The sequence below is a fragment of the Passer montanus genome, unplaced genomic scaffold (assembly GCF_014805655.1).
Source record: "Passer montanus isolate IOZ18808 unplaced genomic scaffold, ASM1480565v1 scaffold164, whole genome shotgun sequence".
Classification (NCBI taxonomy): domain Eukaryota; kingdom Metazoa; phylum Chordata; class Aves; order Passeriformes; family Passeridae; genus Passer; species Passer montanus.
In genome coordinates, this window is record NW_024363605.1 from 432,044 (window position 1) to 454,923 (window position 22,880).

At 35.2% G+C, this 22,880-nt stretch overlaps 1 protein-coding gene across 6 annotated transcripts in view; it reads right to left on the reverse strand.

The window, feature by feature from the left end:
• The window catches only part of TMEM161B (transmembrane protein 161B), a 55,198-nt gene that overhangs the window by 17,773 nt on the left and 14,545 nt on the right, over positions 1 to 22,880 (reverse strand). For 5 of the 6 annotated variants that reach the window (XM_039703545.1, XM_039703546.1, XM_039703543.1 and 2 more), the window contains exons 3-11: positions 20,649 to 20,729; positions 16,161 to 16,258; positions 14,313 to 14,469; positions 8,926 to 9,077; positions 8,350 to 8,410; positions 6,789 to 6,929; positions 3,633 to 3,746; positions 2,323 to 2,497; positions 152 to 248 (exon numbers count right to left, since the gene is read on the reverse strand). In XM_039703545.1, the coding sequence (XP_039559479.1) occupies positions 152 to 248; positions 2,323 to 2,497; positions 3,633 to 3,746; positions 6,789 to 6,929; positions 8,350 to 8,410; positions 8,926 to 9,077; positions 14,313 to 14,469; positions 16,161 to 16,258; positions 20,649 to 20,729 (1,076 nt within the window). The remainder of the gene's footprint in view (positions 1 to 151; positions 249 to 2,322; positions 2,498 to 3,632; positions 3,747 to 6,788; positions 6,930 to 8,349; positions 8,411 to 8,925; positions 9,078 to 14,312; positions 14,470 to 16,160; positions 16,259 to 20,648; positions 20,730 to 22,880) is intronic. The other variant, XM_039703544.1, reaches the window with a different exon arrangement.

Genomic DNA, 22,880 nt, shown 5'->3' on the forward strand with positions numbered 1-22,880 from the left:
AAAAGCCACATATGAATGTTTTAAAGTACAAGAAACTACTAGGTATTTTTGTATTGCAAATACCCATGAATTCTAATTCTCTTCAGTCAGGCAAAAATAAAAAAGCCCTGTGTAGAACAGAATAAACTACCATTGGTCCAATTTTGCCTACCTAGTGTTTTCAAGAGCAGAGTTGTGTGAAGCAGCATTACCAATGGTGCAACATACTGCAGTGCAATTACACAGAGATAATAGAATACCCGAGCCACCTAGAAAAAAGAAAGAGTATAAGTTCATGATCCCTGGTTGATCAAAGCAGACCTTTATGAAAATGTCTAGAAAAAAAAAAAATTAATTAAAAAAATCCAGTACTTATGCATTAAAGTTGTTTTAAGAATTTTCTAGTAATTCTTGGCATGTGACATATTGCCCTTGGAAGACCTAATGAAGAAATCCCCATAATGAATTCTAGTTTCAGGACATTTACAAATCTGAGAAGAATGGCTGAAATAAAATAATTAAAAAACATCAATTCTGTTAAAAAAAGAGAATCAATTTTGCTTCTGCAAACTGTATGCCATCATTCAATTATTCCTACTTTAATACACCAGAAACAAAAATAAATATATATGTTTAATTTTTCAAGTTCCAAGTCATTTACAAACTAAATCCTATTTCAAAAATGAAGTAGTAGTCGCAGTACAAAGCCCCATAAAAAGTACATGAAAGCCTGGTTAATATTAGTGTCCTTTTTCAACAGTGAGATATTTTTAAGATTTCCAACTGGAAAACACTTGTATTTTAAAACAATGATAAGCTGAGTTTTCATTAGATCAATAACAGCATTTAATTGGTCTTTATTTCAGTCATACACTATGGTTCATCGAAGTCCATTCAGATATATCCCTCCCCCTGCTCTCCCACAGGTTCCATTTTTCTCAAGACTGTAACATTACATACAAGCTATTGACCTAAAAGATTAAACCAAATAAAGATGGAAAAAAGTAATAAAATCAACAGCAAGCAAGCAGTGAAATAGAACTACCCATGTTTTATAAAAGAACAGAATGCAGGTTGGCAAAAATTATGAAGACAGACATGACAGTTTTGGGAACACCTTTCAAGTCTCAAAGGGCTTCTTAATGAGCATGCATAAAAAAACTAACACGGGAAAAAGCGCGAGACAAAATTTGTCAAAAAAATGATGTAATACAACAAAAATAACCAATTAAAAAGTAATGATCACTGTAGAATGACAGACAGGAAAGAATTCACTTGCAGACGTTCCTAAAAAAGGTAAAGCAGATATGATCAGTAAAACAAGACAAGACTACATCTAATGACTATGGCCTTCTCAAAGAGAATGTATGAAGATTCATACATTCCATTTCACTGGAGACATGGATATAAGAAATGCCACATGGAGAAGACATAAGTGTTTTACAGATAGGAATAAAATTCCCAGTATTAAAATGGCACAGCAACCGGCACAGTTCCATCCTAACCAGCTGCTACTACATGTACTTCCTAATTATTTTTTCTGGAGCAAATTTCTAGCCACTTTGTAAATAACTACGGCACCTTCAGACTATGACATTCAGACACTTAGTGTAATAATGACAATCCTAGAAGAGGAGTCTCTGTCTTACAGCATGCTTCAAATATTCCTCCTGCAATAGACCCCAGCTCAGCAGGATCATTAGACAGCACTATCATACAGCAGTACAAATTTGAGTTTATTTTGCAGACAATATACAACAGCCATTCTACCCCACCCATCTGTTCAAGGTATGCTTTACTACTTTTCTTTAAAAAAAAAATCCTCAAAAATTTCGCCTTGTCCACAATGTGATAGGCAATTTTTAATTAGGCTGGTGAACTTCTAAGTGGTCTGACAGAATTAAACATATGTAATTTAATTCCAAAATATAACCACCTCGTCATAAATTTTCCCTCAATTTAAAAATCATAGTTGGTAACGGTATGTTACCATTCTACAAAAATTCAATTTTTTCTTTCCCATGCTGTAGTTACAGATCACCACTCATTGGAAGGGATCTTTTATAACAACCAAGGACAAACAACTTTTATAACAACTTCTTTTTAACAACCAAGGATCTTTATAACAACCAAGGACAAACTATCTGCGTAACACAGATGATACATATCTCCATATTTTGGTTTGCAGAACTTCTCTGTAATAATTCTATTTTATAGGAGATATAGTCTAGAAAGCTTCATTCAGATTTGAGCTCTGCTGCCACAGAAGACAACAAATTGGAAAAAAATCATTTGCACAGTCGAAATAGTACAAATATATAATTTCAGTGCCACCATACTTACCATTTTCTGTAAATCAACCATACTTATTCTACCAGCTTCCTTTTTCATCTGATCCACACTTTTCTGGGCTAAATTCAGATAGGCCTGTAAATGATGACGCATCATAGCCAACCGTAAAACACACAATAGGATTATAATCCACAATCTGACGGTATCAAATGTATCTTCTGACATTCTGTGGATAATAAAAAAAGGGTAATGCTGTTTTCCAAAAACCACCTACTGCTACAGTTATTTATTTGTACCATCTGTAAAGTAATCTTGAGGCAAATTGTCAAAAGCAGTTAACACACAAACTACAGTTATGAAGTTCACATGCAAGTAATATTTACTTTTGCGTTCTATTTCTCTTTCCTACTACTTCTCAGTAGCCCTACAGCATAGATCCAAATTAGTATTCATTTGTCTGTAAACAAAAGCAGTTCTTAACTGCCTAAATTCTGAGTAATGAAGGCAGGACACTAAAAATGAAGATTGCTCAGATAATTACAGGTTTTCAGACACATAGGAGTGGACAGTAAATAGTAAAGTAGTAAAAACAGTAAAAGTAGTAAAAAATAGTAGAAGTAGTAAAAATAGTAAATAGTACCCATTTACTAGATTGTAAATGGGTACTTCATCTGCCTGAGATACCCAGTAATAGCTCAACACATTTTAAAACGAACTGAGGAACAGAAAATACATAAAATATGTATATCTGTTGTGTTTTATGTAATAGCTCAATGGTCACAGGATCACTTTAGAAGCTTATCTCACCTCTAAAAAGCAAGAAATGTATCTCTTTCAAGTCTATTTTGAATTAGCAAGAATAATTGTGACAACGACAATCAACTATTTCAGATACCACTCTTCCTGGAAACTCTTTCCCTTTTTATGTTTTAAATATTTTATCTATCAATTCAATACCAGTTCATCAGTATGTAAATATAAAGACAAACCTCCTAGCTTAGTTCTCATGACAACATATCTTGACTGTTTTCACTGAAACCACTTCTCTCCTACACTAATATGCAAGACACAAGGTTCCAGCAGGTAGTGAGGTAGTATTCCATCCCTACAAAAAACAACACACTACTGCCAAGGAAATGTCAAGTAACAGCAGTTTTTTGGGAACCACCACCTTAACACTCATCATTCTGCAACTCATTCTTTTGAAATAACAGAAGCTCCTTATAATTCAGCTGCACCTACCACAATACCTCTGACAGCAGATGCTATTAAAGTCTTTCATGTTTCTCCAACTTGCAAAGAGCTCTAAGACAATGTTTTGTTCTCAATACCCCCAAAAGAACTTTTAAAGGAAATCTTACAAAGGAATGCTCTCTTTGCCCAAAGGTGGGCTCATAATGTAGTCCTTAGTGATTGGTTTTACCCACAGTAGAACCATAAATAAAGGTGCCAAGAAGTTTATATGTAGCAATGTTCTGAAAAAAGAAAAAAAACAGGGAACTTAGCAAATGAAAACAATGACCATACTGTTGATAGTATATAAGAATATATAAAGCATGCAAGAAAGATTCAAAAGCAGAAATATTAACTTTAAAATAGTTGGGAGAAAGATAAATAATAAAATTTCTTCCCTATTTTATAGGTATGGCTTACATTTCAACAAAATGGTAACATTATATATTGTGAAATCATACTGGATTTTGGCTTTAAAAAGAACAGGAGAAATAGTTGTCAGAGGTCAGATTACACAGTGTAATGAAGCATTTTACTTAGAAATCCTGATTCAACTTGGTACTTAAATTAAAGATACTCAGATCCAAAAAAATACTGTATGAAACTGCACAACAAAAATGAAAGTAGTATTCTTTAGTAACCTTTGAGTACAAAACAGAATTTAAAAAGGGGATACAGTTTTTGCAGTCCTCTCTTGAATTAATATCCTTCTTTATTTCTAAAGTTCTAAATTTTCTTCTCTATTTCTAAGCCCATTTTCCCCAATAATTTTTCATTACTAAAATGAAATGAGAACAGTTGAAGGGACTGGGTTGTTTTGTCAGTACAGTAATCCCTCACTAACAGAATCAGGTTTGTCTTCACCTTCACTGCAGTGCCTCTACACTACAGAAAAAATGATGTAACTAAAAATTGTTCTAAAGAACACAAGACCTTCTTGATTGCAAACTATCAAGCTTCCTAAAACCACTAAAATGTTTGCACGTTACAGAAGCTGTCATCACACGCAAATTTAAATCTTTGGTTTCAGATGAAGAAACAAGCCCTGCTAACTATTAAATGGTGCTAGGGAATGCAACAGCACCAAGGATCAGACCAAAGCATTTAATTAGACTGTGAAAGCCTTTTACCTGAACTTCTACTTATTTAGGCGATCCTACTGAGTTAACGGACTAGAGTGATGGACTGGAATGTGCCAAAGGGTGGTGGGAAGCTCTATCCTTTTCGTTGTTTTTGTTTCGGATTTGGGTTTTTTTTTAAATGGAACAGGCATGAAAGGCTGAAATACTCTGGATACAGACTCTGGCAAAGGAGGAAATGTGTATGAAAATTGTACAACTTTGTTAAGAAGACTCCAAATACATGCAGGGAAGGATACTACTGCCAAAGAAAAAAAATCAAACCAGTTCTCAAAACTGAAAGGGACACCAGATTATTTTTATTCTGTTTACTCAAAACCAATGAACTTACTCCCTACACTCATAAAAAGAATCACAATAATAATTCTAAACATATTAGTAAAGTGGTACTTGATCATTAACCTTTAAGTTTTGGGGCTTTTTTTGGTCAGTGTTCCCTGCAAGTTAAGTGTTCCATTCCATTAAGGAATACATTTTGTTTTGGATATTTTCGAGTTGTTTAGTTCTGGGTATTTTCTTGGGTTTTAAGGGAGATTTGTGCCTTTTTGGGGCAGCTTAAGAGATGTGGGCACTTTTGGTTTGATTACGGTTTTTTCTTTGGTTTTTGTTGGTTTTGTATTTTGTTTAGTTGGTGAGCTTTTTCTTTGCAGTTGTTTTGGTTGGGGTTTTTAAAGTAAAGTATGTCTTTGACTGTAGAGGTAGACATTGTTTTAGCACCCAACTTAGACAGCATCAGTGACAAGTCATCCTCATTTCCAACCCCCCACCTTTAGTAACTGTCAAACAAGTGTATCAGCAAGGGCAAGTTACAGTCTTCAGGTTTATTAGAACTTATCACTTGACAAATATTCTTTATAATGGCTTTACCTAATTATATGGATACCTTACCAAGTTTTAATCCATTTAATGTAATTTTTCCAGTTGAACAGTCAAAGTATTGATAGACTTTCAAAAATAACTTGGTGGTGTTGAATAACGTTATCTTCAACAACCAGTTCAAATATCGTCTAGAAAAGTCTTACATTTCATAACCACACTTCAGTGGATATTAATTTCCCTCTAGCTCTTAATTAATGAATTTTTGTTTCTGGGAGTTTATATTTCTGCCTAGGATGTTATGTCTGTTGATCAAGGAAGATGCTGGAATACTTACAGAAAAAACACAAAGAATTTTAAAATATTGAGAACCATAGCAATTAAGAACTAAATAGTTTCCCTGTCTGGAAAAAACAGATTAGGAAGTGACTCAGTCACAGTCTACAGGCAGACAGAAATGTAACATCAGATAAAACAATCCAGTAGCTGGCTGCTACATAGACAACATTGAGTGCAAGTGTACTTGCTTATAAATTTACCAAGACTGATGGACTCACTTCAAACAGATTAATTTGTAAGCTGAACATTCCTGAAGGGAAAGAAAAAAAGTGAAGTTTGAACCAAAAATTATTTTCCTACTGCAAAACATAGTTGTTTTCTTAGGAAATTTACCAGACTCAATACCTACACTGCCCTATGCTGCAGAAGCTGTCATTATCATGTATTAAACGTCAACAGTCAAGATCTCTGAAAGCCACTTCGAGAGTCACCCTCTCAATCAGAAAATGCTCAAGAGAAATAGTTAAATTGGGCAGAACATTTTACTACCAAATGGAAAGATGGCTGAAAATGAAAATACTCCTTTAAATTGGTATTAACATATGACCCTAATTAAATATTATGGGTCATTTCTATATTTTATCCTATGCTAAATTTATTAAAGGAATAATGCCCAGCTGTAAGTACAGGTGACAAAAACCAGTCTGTGGTCATATTTGTACTTCCTGAAGGTTATCTTAACTTCTAGAAAGACATGATGGGGGAAGGAAAGCTGGACACAGAGACATTCATGGTGGAGCTCTTGCAGGAGGAAAGGAAAGCTCCTTTAAATGGGACTCTTAATTACAAGGCAAAGGATGTAACAGACTGGCAGAGCACAGGCTGAGCAGGAAGTGGCAGGTGGCAAATCTGCTCAAGATACGAAAAGCAGGCAGCAACAGAAGTCTTAAGTCACTACCTTCTTGTTGGAATAATTTGCTTAGTTTATTTTTAGACATAAAAGATTTAAGACTGAGTAGCATATACCTATTTGCATATATTTTCTCTTACTGTGTTATTTTTTCTGTTGCTAAATTCAGAGCATCCAGATGCATTTGAGCCAGTCGCAAGCCAGGGAATGTCAAAAAAGCACCAATAAGTGAACACAGAACAGCCAGGAACAATTTGAAGGTTAGTTTAGACACAGGACCCCTAAAAGAAAAGAAAGGAAGTAAGCATTTTCTTGGGGAAGAAGTTGGGGAAGCGGGGAGTATCAATATACTTTCAACCCAAAAGTATCTAACATTTAATAAAAAAGCCAACAGTATTCTGTAGGCTTCCCCCAAAGTACTAGTATTATTAAAAACCAATCAGAAATTAAAATTTAAAAAAATACTTTCAAAACCAAACCAAGTAATCTACTTATTTCCTAGAAAAACAAAAAAAAAACGAATTTACTGACTGTGAGATGTTAATTTGTTAGTAAAGAAGTAAAAAAAAAAGAATAATTTTATATTGTAATTAGCAAAAATTATACAACAGAAATCACAGAATTAATTATATAATTAACAAATACAGTTTTACACAAAGAAAAAAAGAGAACAAAACAAAACCCTCAAATACCAAAAACATCATAGTTATAGTGAAATGTAACTAACAGATCAACGAGGAACAAAACCAAATCTAGTGATTTAAATGAGCTTCAGATTCTTTCTAAACTATCAAGAGACACCATCATTACCTCAGGTGCTGCTAAAAAAGGCAAAGCACTGCAATACTTTATAACTGAACAAACACTTAACATGAAAATGTATACAGAAGGTAGTGACTTTGCAATAGCTTAGGAAAGCAGATTAAAGAAAGGCTAAGAAACACATGGGATTCAGTTAACCGTTTCCTGTAAGTTTATTCATAAATTACACTAATCTAGTTTGAGGAAACTTCTGCTCCTCAAGAATAAAGATATGCCAGGGCTTCTGCATGATACTTGAGACCTACCAAGCAAGAAATTCAATGTTGTGCTCCTAGTGATGAAATGGTCCCTAAATTTTAGCATGCATGTATAAGGAACTGTAACAGAAATCAATTTTGCAATATACAAAGGCTGCCTATGACAGTGTTTGTGTATTTACGTAATATCACAAGCTATGGCACACTCCTTCAACAGTCTATATGAGGCTTGAATGTCCTGTAGAAAGCAGAAGTTTTTGCATGATAGAAACAGAGCTACAACCTGAAAACAGGACTGAACAACACAACTTATTCCTAATATGAAATTTAACACAAACTCCATCTTGTAGATTTTGCATGCTCCTCCTCTTACATGCCATAGGAATGACAAAAATAACTTCTCTATTTAAACAATCCTTGCTAAAGGGAAATACTGTGAAAAAAGTGTTTACAATTTTGAACTATATTTTATAACTACAATCAAAATATCAGAAATTATCTCCATATTAAAATGAAAACTTTAATGCAACTTCAGTTACTTGTGGGTACTTTCAGATCTTTTCATTAACGTCTTTAAACCGTTGCAGGGATTGTAACCGTACACAAACACAAAACATCCATGACAAAAGCTAAGAAAATCCAAATCACATATAAAAAGACAAGTGTATTTCCAGAAACTTACTGGGATTCCAAACCTTGTTTTTCAAGAAACTGCATAGCACTTTCTGAGAAATTCGAGAATCCTGCAGGGACACATATATTTATTTTATTACAGTAAAAATGAAGAATCCCTTTTGTGAAATAAAACAGTGGGTATCAAGTCATCTATTGAACAATTTTTCGTATGTCTAACAGAGCTCTTTCATATGATAATTAGTTGGCCACAATACAATAGAACTTGATTAACAACATCTGTAACATTTGCACACTTCGGGAAGATGAAAAAAGATAACTTAAAATTCTTTTCCAGTAGAGGAGCTACACTTTACTATGAAAGTCAAAAATGGCTAAATCTGTAACTGGAAGGCAAATACAATTAATAACACAAACAAGCTAGGCAAAAATTAGACTATTTAAGAGAACAGCAGGAAAATGTACAGGATATTATTTAGAATCTTAATTTCAAAGCAAATTTTCTTATAAGCATGTAACTTACACCATTCATTTTAACACAGATTTTCTCAAAAACTGTGAAAATATTTTTTTTTCAGATCATACAATCACTACAGCTGTTTCAAACACTAAAGAAAGGAGTTACCTGATTCCAATCCAAACTCCAGATAGTTTTCTGTCACAATAAGTATTGCCATGGCTTTCACAAAAAAGAAAAAACCAAAGGTGACACAGACTGATCTTTCACCTCCATCCTCAACTTTGAAATAGTGGGTAGTCAATGAAAACAGTACCTTACTATGTAATAAAGTCAAGGAAAATTAAGTTTGTAAAATAACTACAACTAAGAATTACAATCTTGTATTTCGGTCGTGTATAGGGTTGTTCTATGATGTGCATTTTTTTCTTTTGAAGGTAGTATGTGTTCAGCCAATTTCAGGTTAAATTACAGAACACAATAAAGCATAATAATCACATAATGCCTAGCCAGGAATACTCTGGAGTAGAGTTTTTATCTAGGCTTACATATAGTAAGAAAGAAGACACATGAAAAAATGAACTTACATTTCTCTCCTTTCAGATAGAACCATTTTGTTTGGAAAATACTTTTAATATCAAGTCCAACCATCAACCTAACACCAACAAGTTCACCACTAAGCCATTTCCTTAAGCACTTCAACTATGCACACATTTGAGACTTTTAGCTCAAAGAGAGTTAAGATAACAGCACACGGAGTCCTCTCTAGGAAAGAAAAATCTATCCCATGTTCACCTTGGAAAAACAAAGTCAGTCTTAAAACCCCTCTATGATCTCATACGACGTATCAAATCTTTTTATCTAGCCCCACTGTCACAAAGACAAACATGTAAGAAATTACCTGCTCTGTTATCAGGGTGTTTTAAAAATACTTTTAAAGTATTCTTTTTTTACACATTTCTAAATCAGTTCTAAAGTATAACAGATTAGGATAAACTTTTCATGATACAATGTCAACTCTTATTACTATGAACTGTAGCTCATTATAATTTAAATGGTATGCAATATCCAGTCCAGATTTAAATAAAATATTTGGAGATAATTCCAGGCATTACATGATTTGAAAAAAATACAGACAAAGAGGAAAAAAAAAGATTTTAAGAGTAATCTGTACAACTTTTTTCCTCCACTATGCAATAATGCAGTTGTATTTGCCTATTTCTAATCTGAAAAAATATTAATATGTAGAGTACATGAAAACATTTTTGGTGGGTATGTATTCATTAATACATTTGAACAGTCATCAATCTCTCAAGAAACTATGATTATGCTTCTACATAATCATAGTTTCTTGAGAGAGCACACATTTAACATACACATTTCTTGAGGCAGCACACATTTAACATACACACTGCTGAATTTTATGTATATGCAGAGAGATTCTAATATGCACAATGTAGTCTAAGGACAGCATCTAGTAATTCTAATCTCATATGTAATCACCTTCAGACCCTTCTATACTTTACAGAAAGAACTGATACATCAAAAGGAAGACTTAAGTCATCCCAAAAAGAAGTATATAATAGATCATACAGACTGTGGTTCTGGACTTTGTTTCTCTAATAATATATGCTTAAACCAAGGCTCTTTTTACAGCTAGGGACATGAATCACAAATTGAAAACACCCTGAAGTTATACAAAGGACTTAATAAGTTTGTGATCAACAAACCTAACATAATATATCATCAGATTTACGACCCCCTAGATACTTCATGACTTCAAGTATGGATTGTGCCTGAAGGATTTGGAAAATTCAAGGAGGAAAAAGAAAGCACACTAACAATAAATTACAATTATGGTGCAGATTCAGAACTATTCAGAATAGATCCATGATTACGCAAACTATACATAACTGAAACCCTCTGTTAGTTAAATTACCACTGCTTCTATTTTTGGGCTGGAGAAGATTGAAGAATTATGGCTTGCTTCATCATTTCCTTCCACAACAAGACCTAATATTCAATATCTACTTAAAGAATAATTTGGGAGTATTTAGTGCTGAGTTAATAAAATGCCACACCAGTTCCCCCTTTCATTCAGTTTTTTTTGGCCACAAGAAGCATTATAGAATTGTATACTTTGCATATTGTATATAGTTGCAGGCATTGTAGAATTTATGGTATACCCTTTTACAAAAATAATTTTATTTTTTAAACTGCTGCAATTATGGAATTTTTGAATTTTATAGTTCATATGTTGAAGTGAAAAAGATCGATCTTCTGTTCCTACTAAAACACATGAAAACTGTGAATTCACAGAAGCAGAGAATATTCTGAGCTGGATGGGACCCATAGGATCATCCAGCTCCTGGGCCTGCACAGCACCATCCCCAAGAATCATGCCACATGCCTGACACCACTGTCCAAATGCTTCTTGAACCGTCAGGCTTGGTGCTGTAAGCACTTCCCTAGGGAGCCTGTTCCAGTGATCAACCACCCTCCATGTGAAAACTTTTTCCTACTATTCAACCTAAACTTCCGCTCATTTAACTTCAGGCCATTTATTTGAGTCCTGTCACTGGACACCACAGAGGAGAATCAGTGTCTGCCCCTCCTTTTCCACCACAAGGGAGTTGTAGACTGCCATGAGGTCTCCCCTCAGTCTTCTCTCAGGCTAAGTAACCTGAACAGACCAAGTAACCTCAGCCACTCCCCATGCAGCTTCCCCTCCTTCATCACCCTTGTGGCTTATTTAGACACTCTCTAATAGCTGAATATCTTTCTTAGTGCAGGACAATACCCTCCCTTGCCTGGCTGGCCAGGCTGGGCCAGTTTGACCTCCTGGCTGCCAGGGCACTTCTGGCTCACACTCAACTTTCTGTCAACTGGCAGCACCAGGTCCTTTTCCATGGCACTACTTTCTAGACTCCTGTTCTGTGGTCTGCCCATACAACCAGGTTGCCCCATCCCAGGTGCAGAATCCAGCATTCTCCCTTGTTGAAGTTAGAACGCTTGGTGTTTGCCCATATCTCTTTGGGTTTGAATTTGTCGAGGTTGCTCTTCAGGGCCATCCTGCCTTCAAGGGAGTCAACAGCTCCTCCCAGTTTTCTACCATCTGCAAACTTGCTTTGAACTTTTCACCTCTTAACACACTGGCATGAAACAGAAAAAACACTTGTCAACAAAATACAAAATTGCTCTGTATTTGACTTTGATATATCATGTTGACTGCTTTCCATCAAAAATATGAGGGTAACCAAATTTTTCTGAATCTTCCATTATCATAGAATCATTTCTGGTCTTGACATATTGAGTTAGTGAGTAGTTGAGTGAGTTTTAAGTATTCTTTGCATCCCAAAAGCCTGATATCATAACACAGGAATGAACCTCTTCTGAAATCTCATCTAACTAGATTCCAAGTGACCACAGGAATTGTTACCAATACCCTCTGTATTGTATCTCCTTCACCCCAAAAGCTGTAATGCCTTGAATATGTTATGCTATCACATTTATGGAGATGTTAAGAATAATAAAAGGTTTAGACCGTGATTCCTGGTACTGCATCCTTCTACATTGCCACTAACTCCTCATACAGGTACTAAGCACAGACTAACAGCTATTTGCACGTTCACACTACTAAAACAAAAATTTTGCACTAACAGGCAACTTAAATATTTTTGAGTATTTGGTCATCTGAATTGATGACAAATGAAAGCAATGATAGAACAGTGTACAAAAGCACGGTAAGAAAATGTTACTGCAGTGGATTTTCCTACAACATATAATTCATAACTCTGCTTTACCTAGAATTGCAATTACCATACTGTTGTTTAAATTGACTACTCCTGAGATACACGAAATTAATCAAACAAGGCATTGTAATCAATAAATCTAAGAGTACATTATGGCTTTTTTATTGGAAGCTTTTTTCCATTAGTTCTATTAAACTCCCCCTCATCCTTAAAAATTGAAGTGAAAAGTGTTGGCTATCACTTCTGATTTTTGAAACAGTATCCACCTCTTTCCTTCTGCAAAGACTAAACTAAAATTCTCAACCTCACACCAAAAATATAAAACAAAGGATGTGCAGTAACAATTATACATTACCTATAGTATAGCTATAATACAATTAAAAGGTGCCCAAGAGCCACAATTAAAAGGTGCCCAAGAGCCAGACACTGATTTTCTTCTCACAGTAGACTAGAAAAATCACCTTTTAGACCATAGATCTGTTCACTGACATGTCTAAGGGGAAATACCTGATCTGGAAGCATGCTACTGACCTTCTTTTTTTCCAAATGTGAGTTGACTTTCTCTTCTAGCAAGTTTTTATACATTACAAGGAAAAAATTCTGGAGAAATTATATGATTTATGCTTCAGTCTACTTAGAAAAGAACTCCTGTCCATACTATAAAGGCAGCACACATTTTAATAATTATCAAGGACAGGCAAGCATGAAGCAGATTCAGAAGTCTTAGCCAAATGTAAACAAGCATTAGAGTTCAAGGTTTTACATAACACCACCAACTACTGCTGATATTACAAACCAAATGAACAAACTTCAACATATGAAGAATCTCTAAAGCTAGCATTTACAGAGGAAACGATTTTGAATTCAAGAGTTTTATCAGCTGTAACTTAGCACTTGATCTGTTCTCAGCTGCTGAAGGAGCAGAGGAGCTGCAGCAATTCTCTTTCCAGTTCACCTCTCTATAATCTGCTCTCCTGAAAGCCCTTATTACATTCCACTGCTTTATTGCCGATCATATCTTTAAACTGCAACTTTCTTCCCTAAAGTGTGTGTCTGGATTCGTATCTGGTACATAGTTAATTACCATGCAAGCATCTGTGTCTGATAATGCCTTCTCCAGTAAAAAAATTTAAAAAATTAACTTCCTTCCCCATAACAGAGCAAACATTTTATGGTTAGATAATGCCTATTTCCTAAACACTTCTGTTTCCCTCAGTTTCAGAGGTAAGTTTAGCTTTTCACAGAGCTCAGTTTCTACAACTGTTTACATACCTTATTTTCTGTCAGAATACCTGGAATGTATTTTAAAATGAATTCACACATGTATTTTTTCAGTAAACACATGAATTTTTTCAGTAAACTAGTATACACATCACTATGCTAGTCTGATTAGGAAGCATCATATTAAACATATTGAAAAAAAGAGCACACTAAATTTCCAAACTTCTTCAAATGTTGTACTTTCTGTACACATAACTATTTCTGATTACCAAATTGAGCAAAATCAAGTCAGTTTAGAACCACTACATACTACAGATGAGCACTAACTATATTTGCATACATGTATTTTTCTCCTAAATGGTTTGGTATTAATGTTAGCAAGCTAATTACATCAGCATTTGCAAAGAGCATGTACAGCATATACATGATTCAACAATGGCATTAGCTTACAGGACCCTTTTTCCAAATGCCAAATATTTTTGTATCCCACCCATCAGTGGCACAGAGATTTATATGATTTGCAGAATGATGTAAACTATTTGGAACAGGTAGAGGAGGATTCAACAAAACAGAAAAGGATACACTGCAAAAGCCAAGACAAGCAGACACCACACTATGCTGATATTCATTTCTTGTGAGGGCTTCATAATGCTGTAATAGGCTTCTGTCACCACATACACAACTGTAGCTGCAACAGTGAAATCCACCAACCACTGATATTCTGGAAAGTAATGCAATGCTGAAAAATATAAGTTTGTGAATATTAAAGATATGTTTTAAGGCAGTTACTGATGTATAGAGAATGAAGCAGTAATTAAAAGAGGTTTTCAATTGTGTACTAAGTGTATTAAATTGAAAATTAGGTAGACCAAGATCAACCAAGTGAAATGCAGCAATGAAAATGTTACTCAACAATGTGAGCTTCATTCTTTACTTCTGTCATCCAATACTTAATAACTATTAAAATTTATAAGGCTATGAGGTTTTACTATTTTATCACCTCAGCTTTTATACATTAACATCCTAAATCCAAAAAGCATACTTAATTTAGATTTCACAACACAGAGAGTAAACAGTTTTCCAGCTGAGTCTCGCTGCAATTCCAGGTAAGAGGTTTTGTTTTGACCCTTTGTTAAAGATTGACATCTCACTGGCTATTATGTATTATATTACAAATAAACAGTTCTTTTTATTTCACAAACCCCACCATCCAAGATACTTGATGGTTTGCTCATTGAGATTTTGTTAACACATCCTATAAAGCAATAATTGTTGTGTAAATTTCACTGTAAAAATTCCAAGGATCATACTGTGTTGCATACAGGCTGGATGTTATGGAGAGAGTTCCCACAGGTGTTGGAAACTGCAAAGAACCATTTGTGACAACACAAACTGTCTCCCTCAAACACCTTCCCTACATGGACATAATTTGAAAGTGAGAAAACTGAATGTTTGACTTGACTATAAGCTACCTCTTGGCAAAGATATTAAATTGGGCAAACTTAAGTATTTCCAAGTCCTACACGTATTTTGAAATAACAGTCTGGTTAGATTTTCAAAGTATACAGATTCATTTTCAAACACAGTCAAACCCTATCTTGTATCACTCAGGTTGACAATTACATGACATAATTTCAGGAAAGTAACACAAATTGAAACTTGTGAATGTTTTGTTTATTTACTTCAAAAACTTCATTTCTGTTACACAAATGCTGTCTCCTACAATTTAAGCTGAGAAGTCTCCTACATAGGAATATACATCCTTTCTTTCTATATTTACCCAGAGTACTCATAAATTTAAAAATGTAGGTAGAAAGAAAATACGTATCACATACATACTCATATATGACCTTCCTATACAGAATGACTATGATTTAATAAAGTTGCAATCTAAAAATAATAGTCATACTTTCTGCTTCCTTCCAAAACCTTCCAAACCACTTAATGCTGCATAGTTAAGTACTGTCACTTGCTGTTTTTAAGCATTTTACCTGAATGCTTGAGATGTATGGCTGAACGGGCTTAGGTTCCAATACTACAGCACATACCCTATGTTAGATGAGCAGAAAGTATGACTTGACATCTGCCAATTGTTATTTTTTTGTACAAAGCTAAAAACTCTATTTTGAATAGACAATTATGTGATTCTTTCAGTGCTGTCTCATATTGCTATGGATTCCTGATACAACAGTTGTGCTTTATGATGGATTTCGTCTTCTCATCCTTTTCCACAACACTGCTGTTAAATGTCACTCATAGAACAATAAAAGTAGACTAAGCCCTACTACCTGCTTTCTCATTTATGACCATTTTTGCTTCTATTCATTCACTGTCTACAAAAAAGATATTTCAGCATTAATTACAAATAAACTCTTGATAGAAAGAATCAGGATATATTGGAAATAATGTATTATTACTGCATACTCTTACCAATAGTGTCCCTTTCTGTTACAGATTTTGTTTCCAGATGAAGATCAATATCTTTTGGAATGGTTAAGGGTTTGTTTTCAATATGACCATTATATTTTCTGTAAAATAAATAAATAAACAGATAGTATAAGCATGGGTATAAAAAAATAAAATTTTTCAATACAGAATGACATTTAAAATTTTAGAAAAATGCAGAACGCTTTTTTTTACAAATACAAGTATTTTTATGTCTCTGACTAAAAGCAGGACTTTAAGTTCAAATCTTGGAAAACAACCAGATATGTCAATGGCTCCCAGCTATAACTTCACAGACTGATATACTGCTGTGGATTTAAATGGCTTCTAGATCCTTCAATCTGAGTATGTGTTGGGTCAAGATCCTGGGGACAGTATTTATTTCTGCCCACTGATTTTATCTATTCAGAGCTACAGGATGTTCCCAAGGTCAAAAAAAAAGGAAAAAAACCCAAAACCTTGCATTAGTCCCTCTTGTCACAACAAATAGTACATGAGCTGAACTAACCTAGATCCTTGAATGGTCCAACCTTAAATTGCCAAGCAAAGGCAATTTAAGGTATCTTTCTAATCTAAAAAATATGTCTATTTAGACCAAAAGGTGGTTTTCATCTGGCACTCTCAAACTATACCAATATACTGATTTTCACTTCCCTGAAATTAAGTCATACTAGAAGACTTCAAATTAAAAAACCCAGCACACTCTTAAAAGAAGATGAACAAAGTTAAAGAATTTGGTCTGGTAGACCAGCATTACTAACTACTGTAAAACTTCCTTCTCACACTATTAAAAAAAATCATTAAAGGAGATCAAAAGATGCTTTGTTAGATTAAAAAATCATACCTAAAACTTAAGACCTCTAAAAGGCTAGAAGAAAACAATAAACTGCCACATTTTAGAATGCCACCACTGAAATTAGAAAAGGAGAGGTGGATTTGCCATAGGAAAACAAATTATTGTGATATAAGCATTAAAAAGCAATCAAATCAATCATTAACTTAGTTTTCAGGAATGCTTTCATCTCAGCTCATATGTGAGAGGAAAATACAAGCAGAAAACATTAATAAAATGTTTTCAGGTTATATTAATGCTTAGTATAACCTGAAGCACAAGAATTGTAATGGACAAACTGTAGATACGAGTCTAAAGCATTACTCAAAAAATTCAGTTGTGCAAATCTACACAAGAAGTCCCAAACACTGCCCAAGGACTGGACTACCTGCAGGCTCCTGTGTACTTCCATGCCTGCAACAGTACTCCTGATTATTTTCCTAATGCCTGTATCCAGGAGTACTATCATCTTGAGTGAGATGAGCATTTTTTACCACTAAAGCCACTTCATATCAATAAAACCTGGTGTTCCTACACTTGGCAGGGCCCCACAATCCAAGAGGCACAGACAGAACATACCTAGGACCATTGAATGCTTTAGTTCAAAGTAATTTACAGTACCTATGGACCTTTTCATTAGCCTAACAATTTTAAGTAAGTAATAGTAAACTATTCAGAAGCAGAAAATCTGCCTAACATTCTTGTGCTCCTAAACCCTACAGTGTAATACACTGAAGGGTAATATGCACTGAATAAAACTAATGAAAATTTCACACTACAGCTGTTTCTAAGGCAAATCTTCAAGCAAGATCCTTGTATCTCCTTTAATAATTTCTCTTTAAATTAGTTCAGACTGAGAGTGTATTTAAGGAGCAGGTGTTACACTTTGCAAGACTACGGTCTTGACAAAGCAGATTCTTGATCTTGCAAAGTATTCTTTATCATGGGGAGTATCATACAGATGCATCCTTATTCCTCCCACATTATCTATTTCACATCTCCTTGTTGGGATGACTCAGAAGATACACATTCCATTTTGTGCAACCTAAATCAGTAAATCCAAACCAACTCAACAGGAACAATTCCCACTTAACTATGGTTCTTTACGAACCAGTCACTTCTTTCAAGGACACAGAGGTACATTCATTCATTAAAAAAAAATTAATCATTCATTCGGCTGTTAAACAAGCAAAGCAAAGCAAACATCACTTAAGCCTCCACATTACTGCTCAAGTTTCTTTGAAGTTTTATATTCCCCTTTGATTAACATTCACCCTGGTACAACCACCTACTATTACTATTGCAAAAGAATGGCAAGGCTGAGGAAAGGCAGTAAGAGCAAAGGCACAATTATTATGTGGCAGTTCAATTGTGTTTTTCAGTTTAAGACTCCTACGGGTGGACTTAAAAGTACAATTACATAATTAAAGTTATTTCACATATGAAAAAATATCACTGGTTACATGGACAATTATAAATTATGCTCTTATTCACAATTATTTTGCCTCATTTTTGTCACAGAAAACTGTTAAGATAAAAAGAGGTTCTTAATTTTACGGAATGTTGCAAAAAAAAAAAAAAAAAATTATTACTTTACAGCAAACAACTTAACCCAGAGAATGGTGGTGAATGATGCTGCATCCAGTTGGCAGCTGGATCACTAATATTGTTCCATAAGGCTCAGTACTGGGCTCGTCCTGTTCAAGATCTTTATAGATCATCTGGACAAGGGGATGGAAGACACCCTCAGTAAATTTCCAAACACTAAGTTGGATGGGAATGTTGATCTCCTGAAGGGCAGGAAGGCTCTGGGGAGGGATCTGGACAGGCTGGATTGATGGGCTGACACCAATGGCATCAGGTTCAGCAAGTCCAATTGCTGAGTCCTACACTTGAGTCACAACAACCCTATGCAGTGCTACAGTGAGGGCAGAATCACTGAGAACTGCCCAGTGGAAGAGGATCTGGGGCTGCTGGTTTACAGCGACTGAATATAAGCCTGCTCAGGCCTAGAGGGCCAAGAAGACCAGGGACATCCTGGCCTGTATCAGACATAATGTGAGCAGCAGGATGAGGGCAGTGACTGTATTCTGTAGTCAGCACTGCTGAGGTCACACCTAGAATCCTGTGTTCAGTTTTGGGCCCTTCACAACCAGAAAAACATTGAGGTGCTCAAGCAAGTCCAGGGCCGCGGAACTGGGGAAGAGTCTGGAGTACAAGTTAGATGAGGAGAAGCTGAAGAAGCTGGGGGCACTCAGCCTGGAGAAAAGGAGGCTCACAGGGAACCTTCTTGATCTCTACAACTGCCTGAGAGAAAGCGATAGCTAAGCGGGGGATGGTCTCTCCTCAATGTTAACTACTAACAGGATAAGAGGACCTAGCTTCAAGCTGTGCCAGGGGATGTTCAGGATGGACCTCAAGAGGAATTTTGTCATGGAATTGGAATGGGCTGCCCTTCTTGGGCAGTATGTGGTGGAATCATTATCCCTAGAGATTTTTAAGAAATGACTGGATGTGGCCCTTAGGGCCACAATTGACATGGGATCAAAGGTTGATCTCAGAGGTCTTCTCCAACCTAAATGAGGCAAGTATGATTGCTAACCATGCTGCTTAAGAGCTAGGAAACAGGAATAAAAAATAAATTACAATTAACAGATTATATGGGCAGTGCAGAGATTAATTCAAATCTTAAGATTTATAAGAGAGTTCATACTGGAATAGAAGAACCAGAGCTAGAAAAAACCTCCTGTGTTGTCAGAAAGAAAACCAGAGTGGATTGTTTGGTTCTAAACAAAGCCAATTAAGACATATTTCATCAACATGGCCAGCTGCACCACCTCAAGATGTCTCAGTTCTTGACACAGCTGTAGTTCTGGTATGGCTGTTCAGAATTTCATGTCTGAATACCAGAAATCTATTTCCAGCTTAAGCTGACAGACAGCTATTCCATCCTTTCAGTTGTCTTTTGACAGATTCAGGAAGTCCAGCTTTTTTAGCCCCCTTAAGTAAGACAGACTTTGTTTCCTGAATGATCCTAAGCAGCTCTCTTCACCTGTTCACATACAAAATTAATTTTTACTGAACACAAGTGATCAGAACTGTACACAGTAATCCAGATAAAGTTCTACTTTGGTGTCTTGTCCAAGAGGATTAATATTCCCTCTCTCTTCACTAGAAACATGTCATATAACACATCCTAGGAGCCCATTTACCTTTTTCACAGCTGTGTTAAGAGCAGTGGCTTATAGTAATCCTATGTTGAACTAATATATTCAAATCTTTCTTCCCTCACTTCAAGATGAAAAGCTATAATACTAAGATTTCTTTCCACAATTTTTATCTAAATGCATACATTCACTAAAAAAAAACTTGCCATGAAATCAGCATTTCACAGACTGTTTTATGGAAATGGAAAATTAACCAGTTCTGCATAATTTCGGAATATCCAACTCTGTTAAACTGAAAAAACATGTTTTGATAAAGAACTGTGACAATTAAAGCAAGAAGGGCAGTCATATGCAACTAGCAGCTTTTAACTCATGTTAAGACAAAAGTAGGCTGGTAAAGTTATTAGATGAACCATATCATGCTGAAAAAAACCCAAAAGGTAGGGGGAAGACAAGCTTAAAACAAGTATTTACCTATCTTTTTTACTTTTCCCTCTTTGCTTCCCTGCAAGAATCCGCAGTTCTTCTTCAGTGGGATGTTGATACCACCTTAAGCTAAAGAAAAAGAAAATCTCAAGTAAAACAATACCATTATTAGCAATTTAGAACATGGCTTTCAAAAAATTGTATAGCAACATAGATTTATATACTTACTAAGACACCTGTAATTTGTCACCCCTAAGCAAGACACCTTTGTGTGTCAGTACCAACCCTGCCTGAACTGAACAACAACTAGAGTTCAGCTCTCTACAGCAAATGAGGCATCTATACATAATTAGAAAGCTTTGCCACTTAGTCATTCACATGAAAGCCCTTCATTTCTCTAAACACCAACTTTCAAAGAGATCATCAAATACAGCAAACACAGTAATACAAGTTGGGAGAGTTCACTAGAATAATTATACCACTACAATTTCTCATTAGAACCATATTCTAAACAACTTAATAAAGTATATTATATGCCTAACACAGTTAATTTTCCAGAATCTGAAATAACTATTACCTAATAATCAATTACCAATGTTTTCTCTTAAGCGGAACAAATCATAACATCAACATCCCTTTCCTTAAACACCTTCTCAGTAATATCTTCAACTTCTACTAGAAAAAGTGCTATTAAAAACATCACACATAGTTGACGTACAGGCCTTTCCACTTTCACAGATCAATGCAGCATTCACTGCTCATTCATTTAAAAGGCAAGAAATGGCATGGAAATTTTGAAGAGGACAAACAGAGATGGTTAAGTGTCTAAGATGATATATTTTACCTAAATTTCTAAGTATGGCAAAAACCTTGGTAGATGAAACAAGCCTTTTCTACATTCTGTCCAGATGTGGGAAGACACTATGATCTCCACATGTCACTGTGATCTCCACTCTGAAATGCTGTGGTAAAGGAGACCAAGTATTAAAAAGGACAGACATGATAAATGTGTGCAGAAGCAGAAGGCCACTGTCACCCATGGTGACACGGGTCAACACATGACAAAGGCATCCACAACCACCACCTCACATAAAGAAAACTTCACCAAGTAGGACTATTCAAATCCATGTTGGTGAATTAGAAATTATGTCAGATCCAATTTCAAAAAGTTAGCAAAGGCAAATATGGAAGGCATCAAAACTCAAAACAATCTCAAGCCATTTAATAACACTTGATTCCCAGTTCTGTTTTAGAAAGGTTTCCTTCATCTACGGAACTCTTCAAGAGAAAAGAACGCTAGTACCAGCCAACAGAACATCACACCATCACACAACGCAAATTTCTGCTGAAGGAATTCACTGCCGGTTCCAAAACTGAAAATGGCAAATATTACAAATTTTGCTTGAACACAGTTTTCGATGGGGAAAAAAGGAACTGAATTTTGTATAAGTAAGAGTGAAAGATACTTCATTAATTTATTTTTATTATGTATAGTACAGTTGATGGATCTGTGATTTGCAAACTTTGCTGCAAAAGAGATTTTCAGACTGAGACACAAATAAACCAGAGAAACAAGCTTTTCATCCAAGAAATCAAACTACTCTGGATATGTTAACTTCTATCCTTCACATGACCCAAAGCAACTGTGAAAAAGCAGAGATCTATTGTCCTGTTTTGTCATTTACCACATCACTCTGATCTGCACTTGGGATGCTAATGATGAAAGCCACCTAGGCGGTAAAGACACTTTTCAAAATCTTTCCTGCACAGAGAAATGGTACCTAATGCAGCAGAACAGACAAAATTCTTGTTTGGTGTAGCATGCTAACATAAATCAAACCACAAATTATACCACAATTTGCTCCTAATTATACTACATAATGACACTGCAAGTGATATCTAATTACAACTAACAGGATACAGAGTTTTGGTGTTTTTCAGTTGATAAACTCTGCACATCTTGCATTTAAAATCTCAAACCCAAAAGACTTGAACAAACATATTCATGGAGACAGAGATAATAAAAAGTAGTTTATATCTGTTTTAGCTTACATATGCTTAAAACTGAAATCCCACAACTGATTACCTTGTGGCTTAGACATATCCAAGTCAGTCTGAATAGCAACAGACACACAGACATGCCCTAGTTAATTTGAATAAAGGTCATTAATGAATCTACAACAAAAAAACCATTTTCCCCTGTATCCTGACATGGCCTCAAAACATAGTAGCTGAAATAGCTGAGTGACTTAAAAGCAATGCTTTGGTAGAGAATGTTTT